A 10,000-nucleotide genomic window follows, 5' to 3' on the forward strand; every position below is an offset into this window, starting at 1 on the left:
GTAGGGAGAGGTAGAGAGAGAGGTAGAGAGAGAGGTAGAGAGAGAGAGGTAGAGAGACAGAGAGAGGTAGAGAGAGAGGTAGAGAGAGAGAGGTAGAGAGAGAGAGGTAGAGAGAGGGAGAGAGAGGTAGAGAGAGAGACAGAGAGAGGTAGAGAGAGAGACAGAGAGAGGTAGAGAGAGAGATAGAGAGCGTTAAAAGAAACGTCAAAAATGATCAAACCAAAATGTTTGGAGTAGTCTGGACTGTTAATGTGAGCGAGGATCACAGGTTACCCTCCTCCGTAATGATTCTGCCCCGCTCAGCTGTCGGGTCATCATCACACACACACCCCCAAATCACTGGACCCGGGCCACGTCCCGCATACCAGGCCTCCGCTCCTCCTGCTCTGGTCTTATTCATGTCCCGTTTCTATCGAGGTCACGTTTAATGGAGCCGCGGGCATGAACTCTGAAACTCTGGCTCAGGGTTTCCTGCCTTCTTCCTGCTCTGGCGAACTATCTGTCTTCCACACAGAGGGGGGAGACAGATAGTTTCTACCTATGTTGACGAAAAGGTGGTGAAAAGGCGGCAAAAAGGTGGCGAAAAGGTGGTGAAAAGGTGGTGCAAAGACGGCGAAAAGGTGGCAAAAAGACGGCAAAAAGACGGCGAAAAGGTGGTGAAAAGGTGATGAAAAGACGGCGAAAAGGTGGTGAAAAGACGGCGAAAAGGTGGTGAACACACGGCGAAGAGGTGGTGAAAAGACGGGGAAAAGGTGGTGAAAAGGCGGCGAAAAGGTGGTGAAGAGGTGGTGAAAAGACGGTGACAAATGCGACGACACATGCAGTGAAAAGACGGTGAAAAACCGTTCCTACCTATGTTATGGACTTATAGAAACAGAAACATCAGACAGTTTCTACCTATGTTGACAAAAAGGCGACAAAAAGGCGACAACAAAGGCCATGAAAACGGCGGCAAAAGGGCGTCAAAAAAGGTGACGAAAAGGCGACAATGTGCACATAAACTCTAAGTTCCCCTACATTCATTCTTTGGAGAAATACAGACCAACTTGTTGTTCTGTTACAGTGTAGTTTACCTCTTTACGAATCCCTTTTCCCAACACGTGCACGTCAGTCGCGTGTCAGCCCCGTTAATGAAAGTCTCTCTGCAGGATCAGTGGGGTCACGTGGAGGAAATCGAGCTGGTGAACGATGGATCTGGTTTGGGTTTCGGCATCGTGGGAGGGAGAGCGACCGGCGTGGTGGTCCGGACGCTCCTCCCAAACAGCGTGGCTGACAAGGTACGTTCAGCTGACTGAGTGTTATATCATAATTAGGGATGCACCGAATCCAGATTTTTGGGGTTCGGCCGAATACCGAATCCACTGGTTAAGATTCTGCTGAATCCTCCTCCCATCCTCAGTCCCTTAACACAGTAAACATTAATTCAATTCCAGTTCAATTTTATTTATAGTATCGAATCACAAGAGTTATGTCAAGACACTTTACAGATAGAGTAGGTCTAGACCACACTCTATAATTTACAAAGACCCAACAATTCCTGTAATTCCCCCAAGAGCAAGCATTTAGTGTGACAGTGGAGAGGAAACCTCCGTTTTAGGGAGAAACCTGGGACAGACCCAGGCTCTTGGTAGGAGGTGTCTGACGGTGCCGGTTGGGGGTGTGATGGAACAGTGGCAATAACAGTCACAGAGATAATGGAACCGTGACTACAAATGGTAGTCGTAGTAGTTCATGGCGTAGCAGGACGTAGCAGGTCACTGCAGGACGTAGCAGGGTTTAGGAGGACGTAGCAGGACATAGCAAGGCGTAGCAGGGTTTAGGAGGACGTAGCAGGGCACAGCAGGGTTTAGCAAGGCGTAGCAGGACAAAGCAGGATGTAGCAGGACATAGCAGGGCGTAGCAGGACACAGCAGGGTTTAGCAAGGCGTAGCAGGACAAAGCAGGACGTAGCAGGACATAGCAGGGCGTAGCAGGGCACAGCAGGACGTAGCAGGGCACAGCAGGACACAGCAGGACGTAGCAGGACAAAGCAGGACGCAGCAGGACGTAGCAGGGCGTAGCAGGACATAGCAGGACGTAGCAGGGCACTGCAGGGCACAGCAGGACGTAGCAGGACGTAGCAGGGCACAGCAGGACGTAGCAGGGTACAGCAGGACGTAGCAGGGCACAGCAGGACGTAGCAGGGCACTGCAGGACGTAGCAGGATGTAGCAGGGCACTGCAGGACGTAGCAGGACGTAGCAGGACGTAGCAGGACAAAGCAGGACGCAGCAGGGCGCAGCAGGGCACAGCAGGGCACAGCAGGGCGTAGCAGGACATAGCAGGACGTAGCAGAACGTAGCAGGACACAGCAGGACGTAGCAGAGCGTAGCAGGACGTAGCAGGACAACAGGTGGATAAATAATGGTTAAAAGACAAGTGGTGTTTCAGAACAGACAGCAGGACTGAAGGAGGAATTATTATCGTAAGTGGATTAATTAGATCGATTAGATTAATTGTTGTGTCTTTGTTTCTCCACTAAATCCCTCCATTCCCATTTATAATTCTGTGTGTGTGTGTGTGTGTGTGTGTGTGTGTGTGTATTGCTGTGTGTGTTGGCTCTCATGCTTCGCTCTCCTCCAATCAGGACGGGCGTCTCCGCACAGGTGACCACATCCTTCGCATCGGGGCGACGCCCACCGGCGGCCTCTCCAGCGACCAGGTGGTCAAAGTGCTGCAGGGCTGCGGCAGTTACGTGACGCTACTGATCGCCAGGGATCCCCGGGGTCAGAGGTCAGCGGCCCCGCCTCCGCCGCCTCCTGACTCCGCCCCCGTCTCCTCCTTACCCCCCCGGCCTCCGAACCTGCCGCAACGCCGCCACAGCAAGACGGTGAGCAGGCAGAAGAACCACCATCACCATCATCAAAAGTCCACTAAAAGTTCTGTTTCTACTGATAATCACCATCACCAAACTACACCAGACTCCATGTAAATAATCAGGACTTTTAGCGTGTATAGAGCCAGCATATTTCCACCAGAGTCCATGTAAATAATCACTACTTTTAGCGTGTATAGAGCAAGCATATCTCCACATGTAAATGGGTGAATTAAGGGATTATTTCAACTAAACCAGAGTGGTGATTGTTGGAACAGTGGAAAGATGAACCAAGACGGCGTTTGATAGTTTTCTTTAGTTTCTGTCCACTTTGAATGAAGTGTGTTTTACGATGCTAAAAGTACTGATTATTTACATGGAGTCTGGTGGGTTTGGTGATGGTGATTTCGGGGCTGTTTCATGTTAAACTAAAAGGATCTTACTCTTTAACTAAAAGGTCTATCTCTGTAGGGATCCTTTCATAATGTTGTCAGACACTTAGAATAATAATCTGAGTCTGTCAGCGGCAACAACAGAACTTTTAGTGGACGCTGACTGATGGTGCACAATTGCCCATTAATGTTGCATTGCAGCTTATTTTTTTGCAAAATACAGGAATAAATCTGCAAAATAAAACTCCATAAAATCACAGTTTCTTTTTCAACAATGCACATATGGACTCTGTGTTTGTGTTGCAGCCCAGCCTGGAGGGGTATGAGATTCATGAGGTTCCTCTCAGCAGGAACGACGGCCAGAGTCTCGGCATCTCCATCATCGGCTACAACCCTCTGACCAGCTCTGGTACAACACCTTCACACAGAACTCCACCTTTAACCATAGGCATCATTTATAGAGAGATAGAGAGAGAGAGAGAGAGAGAGAGAGAGAGAGAGACAAACTGGGCTTTGTTCCTTCTTAAGGTTTAATTGCTTTTTCAGATATTTTTGCTCTTCAACGTTTTAGTCGCCTTTTTCGAGTTTGTTTTGGACACTTTTGTAGACGTTAACTGTACGTACACACCGCCGTTAACTGTACGTACACACCGCCGCCGACTTGAGCTGCAAAGAAGCTCTGGCCGCCCGGTCGAGGACGCTGGTCAGAAAGTCCGGGGAAGCTGTTTGAGACTTTGGCCGCTCTGACGTAGCAGCATTCTATGTTCATCATGGAAAAAGATCAAGCAGCCACTGCACGGCCAATACACTGACACTAGAAACCTTTTCTAAATGACATATATAATGACAGAATGTGTATTGGTTGTTGGTCGCAGCGGTGTCTGTTAGCAGTTAGCTCGCTCGTTAGCCGCTGAACCGCAGCAGCGTGCAGGCAGAGCGAGCAGCCGCCAGCTGTTGATCCGTGCAGGACTTCACCGTGAGCGGACTGTTTAGAGACCATGTGACCGGCAGGTAACGTTAACTGGTCCCTATACGCAAATATCATAAATGATAGGGAACCCAGCAACGGCCATGATGAGCTTCTCCTCCTTTTTCTCTGAACTAATGTTTTGGTAGGAACCAAAGTTTACATCGTATGTTTCTCTGGGATCAGCCAGCGTGAAGGACGTCTATATTCTGATTGGTTGCCGCTGAACCGCGTCATAGCTCATTACCATAAAGTTGACCTACCTTCAACTTTCTGATAGACGTTCCGGTCGCTCAAAACGCCCAAAACGTGACGCCGACAGATTTTCCGCTCCTTGCAGCTGAGAGAAGCAGCTTCCATTGAAAATGAATGACTTCCTGTATCTTTAGAAGATCAAGTCGGCGGCGGTGTGGACGGACAGTTAATGTTCAAGGTCTCAACATCAGGAGTGAAGCTATGCAACAGATTTATGACACATTAGCATATTTTCTCGCACACTGTACGACCAAAACTGTTAGACCCGTGATTTTTTTTATCGCCGTGTGTGGGGTCTCTCAGGATTGGAAAATCGGCCGACAATTTTAAAATCGTCCCGTGTGAACCAGGCTTAAACTAACCTGTCTCGTTCTGTGTGTCTCTCTCTCTTCAGATGCGGTCGGCGTGTTCGTGAAGCACGTGGTTCCCGGCAGCGCCGCAGATCAAAGCAGAAACATCCGAATCCACGACCGCCTGCTCGCTGTAAGGGCCGGATCTAACCCTTCATATTTCCCTGGTGGAGGAAGAAGTCCAATATTTCTCTCTGAAATGTAGCGCAGTACAAGCAGAAAGTGGCATGAAGAGAAAAGACTCAAGTCAAGTACAAGTACCTCAACATCTGGTACTGATGTACAGACAGTACTGGAGTAGATGTACTTAGTTACATTACACCACTGCAGCCGTGTGTGTGTGTGTGTGATTCTGTGTGTGTCTTTCTGTGTGTGTGTGTGTGTGTGTGTGTGTGTGTGTGTGTGTGTATTTCTTTGTGTGTGTGTATTTCTTTGTGTGTGTGTGTGTGTGTGTGTCTCTCTCTCTCTCTGTGTGCGTGTGCATGTTTGTGTGTGTCTCTCTCTCTCTGTGTGTGTGTGTGTGTGTGTGTGTCTCTCTCTCTCTCTCTCCTCTCTCTCTCTCTCTCTCTCTCTCTCTCTCTCTCTCTCTCTCTCTCTCTCTCTCTCTCTCTCTCTCTCTCTCTCTCTCTCTCTCTCTATGTGTGTGTGTGTTTAGGATCAGGGCTTAAAAGATAATTTTATCTGAGCCATAAAACTTCAACAACGAACAAATGTGCAAACTCAGACTTCCATTTTCCTTTCATGTTTTCTTCCAAAAGCGAGAACAGCTGACACCAAATCAGGCTGATTTTTTGATTGGTCTTTCTCTCCGTCCTCCAGTTGAACGGCGTCAGCCTGCACGGTCTGACCAATCAGGAGGTTCTGGAGGTGATGAAGCAGGCGGGTCAGACGGTCGTTCTCTCCGTCCTCAGGAAGAAAGCCAAAACGCTGGAGAGATCTCTGGATAAAGGTAAGCAGACCCACACAAAGACAGACAACAACAAGACGGTGAAACACGGTTCGTACATTTTGAAAAAACCTGGAAAAGTTATGGAATTTGAAAAATGCAAATTCCAGGCCTGGAAAGGTTTTGGAAACATAAAAAGACCCAGAAAGTTTCGGAAAAGTCAGGGAATATTACAGTATAATAATATGTGATTAATGAATGTATTTAACGTCGTCTTAACCTCACCGGTCTATTCGGGGAGCGATATTACGAATCCTACTAATATCTATGAACTATGGTACTATGAACCACATACATTATCATTCATTTTATTGTTAAACCTCTGAGGGTAAACTTTAACACACGACAAAGTCACGGAAAAGTCACGACAAAGTCACGACAAAGTCACGACAAAGTCACGGAAAATTCACGACAAAAGTCACGACAAAGTCACGGCAAAGTCACGGCAAATTAACGGAAAAGTCACGACAAAGTCACGACAAAGTCACTGAAAAGTCACGACAAAGTCACGGAAAATTCACGACAAAAGTCACGACAAAGTCACGACAAAGTCACGGCAAATTAACGGAAAAGTCACGACAAAGTCACGGAAAAGTCACGGCAAAGTCACGGCAAAGTCACGACAAAGTCACGACAAAGTCACGACAAAAGTCACGACAAAAGTCACGACAAAGTCACGGAAAAGTCACGGAAAAGTCACGACAAAAGTCACGACAAAAGTCACGACAAAGTCACGGAAAAGTCACGACAAAGTCACGGAAAAGTCACGACAAAGTCACGACAAAAGTCACGACAAAAGTCACGGAAAAGTCACGACAAAGTCACGACAAAGTCACGGAAAAGTCACGGAAAAGTCACGGCAAAAGTCACGACAAAGTCACGGCAAAGTCACGGCAAAGTCACGGCAAATTAACGGAAAAGTCACGACAAAGTCACGAAAAAGTCACGGCAAAGTCACGGCAAAGTCACGGCAAAGTCACGACAAAGTCACGGCAAAGTCACGACAAAAGTCACGACAAAGTCACGGCAAAGTCACGGCAAATTAACGGAAAAGTCACGACAAAGTCACGACAAAGTCACTGAAAAGTCACGACAAAGTCACGGAAAATTCACGACAAAAGTCACGACAAAGTCACGACAAAGTCACGACAAAGTCACGACAAAGTCACGGAAAATTCACGACAAAAGTCACGACAAAGTCACGGCAAAGTCACGGCAAATTAACGGAAAAGTCACGACAAAGTCACGACAAAGTCACTGAAAAGTCACGACAAAGTCACGGAAAATTCACGACAAAAGTCACGACAAAGTCACGGCAAAGTCACGGCAAATTAACGGAAAAGTCACGACAAAGTCACGGCAAAGTCACGGCAAAGTCACGGCAAAGTCACGACAAAGTCACGACAAAAGTCACGACAAAAGTCACGACAAAAGTCACGACAAAAGTCACGGAAAAGTCACGGAAAAGTCACGACAAAGTCACGACAAAAGTCACGACAAAGTCACGGAAAAGTCACGACAAAGTCACGGAAAAGTCACGACAAAGTCACGACAAAAGTCACGACAAAAGTCACGGAAAAGTCACGACAAAGTCACGACAAAGTCACGGAAAAGTCACGGCAAAGTCACGGCAAAGTCACGGCAAAGTCACGACAAAGTCACGGCAAAGTCACGACAAAAGTCACGACAAAAGTCACGACAAAGTCACGGAAAAAGTCACGCCAAAAGTCACGCCAAAAAACATTTAAATGCTGATGAGAAAAGGAGACAAACTGTAAAAAAGACAAAAAGTTGGAAAAAGATGGTAGAAAGACGGGAGGAAGGAAGGAAGGCAAGAATAGGTCGAAAATGCCACCAAAACCTTCAAAAACAGTGACATAAGAAGAAAGCGAGAAACGTAAAAAGTAGAAGGAAGGAAGGATAGATTAGGTCCAAAGAAGGAGACACAAATGTCACATTTTTGGTAGGAAAATAAAAAGTCTACATAAAGAGGAACAATGTTCTGGACAACAGCCTTATTACTATTAAACATTTGTTAAATATCTCACGTACCCCCTGCAGTCCTCCAAAGTACCCCTAGGGGGACACGTACCCCCTGCAGTCCTCTAAAGTACCCCTAAGGGGACACGTACCCCTGCAGTCCTCCAAAGTACCCCTAGGGGGTCACGTACCCCCTGCAGTCCTCCAGAGTACCCCTAAGGGGACACGTACCCCCTGCAGTCCTCCAAAGTACCCCTAGGGGGACACGTACCCCCTGCAGTCCTCTAAAGTACCCCTAAGGGGACACGTACCCCTGCAGTCCTCCAAAGTACCCCTAGGGGGACACGTACCCCCTGCAGTCCTCTAAAGTACCCCTAAGGGGACACGTACCCCCTGCAGTCCTCCAAAGTACCCCTAGGGGGTCACGTACCCCCTGCAGTCCTCCAGAGTACCCCTAGGGGGACACGTACCCCCTGCAATTCTCCAGAGTACCCCTAGGGGGACACGTACCCCGGCACAGGCTAATTATTGATCACTAAAATGATAGTTAACATTAGTAATTAAACTTAAACAGCTAATGGAAGTCCAAACTGCCTGAGAGCTTCTCCTGTACTATACGGTAATTCCTCTACTATGAGACAGTAAGTCTCGTGGTTATGACCCAATCGTTAGCCTATTTTTATAAAAACGTCTGCTACGGAGCCATAACGTGAGCTACAAGGTAATGGAGCCTTTTATACATTGTCGTGTTTCTTTAGAAATAAACAACGGACAAATAGAGTCTTTAAACTCTTCAGATGTAAAGTTATTCTCTGTCAAAGTGACGTCAAAATGAATGGCAGTCAATGGGATGCGCCATTCTGATGCTACCAAGCCATCACCTCCCGTTAGGAGGTGATGGCTTGGTAGCATCAGAATGGCGCCATAGGAGCTACGCGGTCCGAGGAGAAGCTTACCCCCGTGCAATAAACCAGAGCACGTTTTCCTCCCATCCCAGAATGCTGTGTGGACTAGTCAGACCCTCCTCCACAGCTCTGTGGAGGAGGATCTGACTATGCGAGACTAATATTTCACTAACTTCATGATTACGTGTTGTATTAAAACAATAATCGGCTCCTGTGAGAGAAGTTAGACTCTGAAAGTTCAGCTTCTCTTCCTTCCTATTACCTGTCTGCAGCCTCGCTGACTCTCTGTCCTCTCGGCCAGATTAAGATGACAAATTTGTTTACAACTCGGTGTAATTTCCACCCAAAACTTCCCCGCTGCAGAACAGAGAGCCTGCGAGTCCACAGAGATGAATTCACCCGGTCCTGGGTCATTTTATTTTGTCTTGCTATCGGCCGGCGGCCTGCACTGGTCAGCGTCCAGGCCACAGAGGAACAAGAGAATTTATTTTATTTTTCTAATAAAAAGGAAGGATTGCAGGGCTGTTATCTCCCCCAGACGTCTTTTTATTTCATTACCCAGAGAGCTCTTCTTCCACTCGGCTCGTTCCCGCCGTTACGATGAACCTGACAGGGAAATAAACCTCCAGTATAGATCAGAGGCGCCCAAATTCTTTCATATGTAGGGCCAAATCTTTATCTGGATGGAAGGCCACGGGCCTACAAATAAATGTGAAATTACGTTACGTTAAAATAAGAGAATTAGCATGAGCATGTCAAATGTCATCGTGGGCCAAAACAAAGGGAGGACCGGCCAAACTTGGCTCGCGGGCCCCAAATTGGGCAGCCTTGGTATAGATGTAACAGCAATGATCAGTCAGGAGGTCAAAGGTCGGGGAACGAGTGCAAACAACACAATATATAATCAATAAAGATTATTAATTAGGTGCACACTGCAAAAAAAGGCTAAATCTCACTATGTATATTAATCTAATTACCAGTCAAAATATCTAATAACACTTTATATAAGACACAACCACCAAACAGGTGAGATATATATATATATATATATATATATATATATATATATATATATATATATATATATATATATATATAAATAAAAGTGTCTGACAACATTATGGAAAGGATCCCTACAGAGATAGACCTTTTTAAAAACCTTTTTAAGACCTTTCTGTTTAACCAGAAACAGTTCTGAAGTCGCAGGCGCTAAACCCACCAGACTCCATTTAAAAAAACAGTACTTTTAGCGTGTATAGAGCCAGCATGTTTTAACATGTAAATCTGTAAACTATGTGTTATTTCAACCAAAAGTGGAGTTGTGAGGGTTGGAAAAGTGGAAAGACGACCCA

At 46.6% G+C, this 10,000-nt stretch overlaps 1 protein-coding gene across 1 annotated transcript in view; it reads left to right on the plus strand.

The window, feature by feature from the left end:
• patj (PATJ crumbs cell polarity complex component) overlaps positions 1 to 10,000 on the plus strand; it is a 116,859-nt gene that overhangs the window by 14,805 nt on the left and 92,054 nt on the right. The window contains exons 5-9 of the mRNA XM_036007708.1: positions 1,149 to 1,277; positions 2,626 to 2,868; positions 3,552 to 3,654; positions 4,862 to 4,950; positions 5,637 to 5,766. Coding sequence (XP_035863601.1) covers positions 1,149 to 1,277; positions 2,626 to 2,868; positions 3,552 to 3,654; positions 4,862 to 4,950; positions 5,637 to 5,766 — 694 coding nt within the window. The remainder of the gene's footprint in view (positions 1 to 1,148; positions 1,278 to 2,625; positions 2,869 to 3,551; positions 3,655 to 4,861; positions 4,951 to 5,636; positions 5,767 to 10,000) is intronic.

This window comes from Sander lucioperca, chromosome 11 (genome assembly GCF_008315115.2).
Source record: "Sander lucioperca isolate FBNREF2018 chromosome 11, SLUC_FBN_1.2, whole genome shotgun sequence".
Classification (NCBI taxonomy): Eukaryota; Metazoa; Chordata; class Actinopteri; order Perciformes; family Percidae; genus Sander; species Sander lucioperca.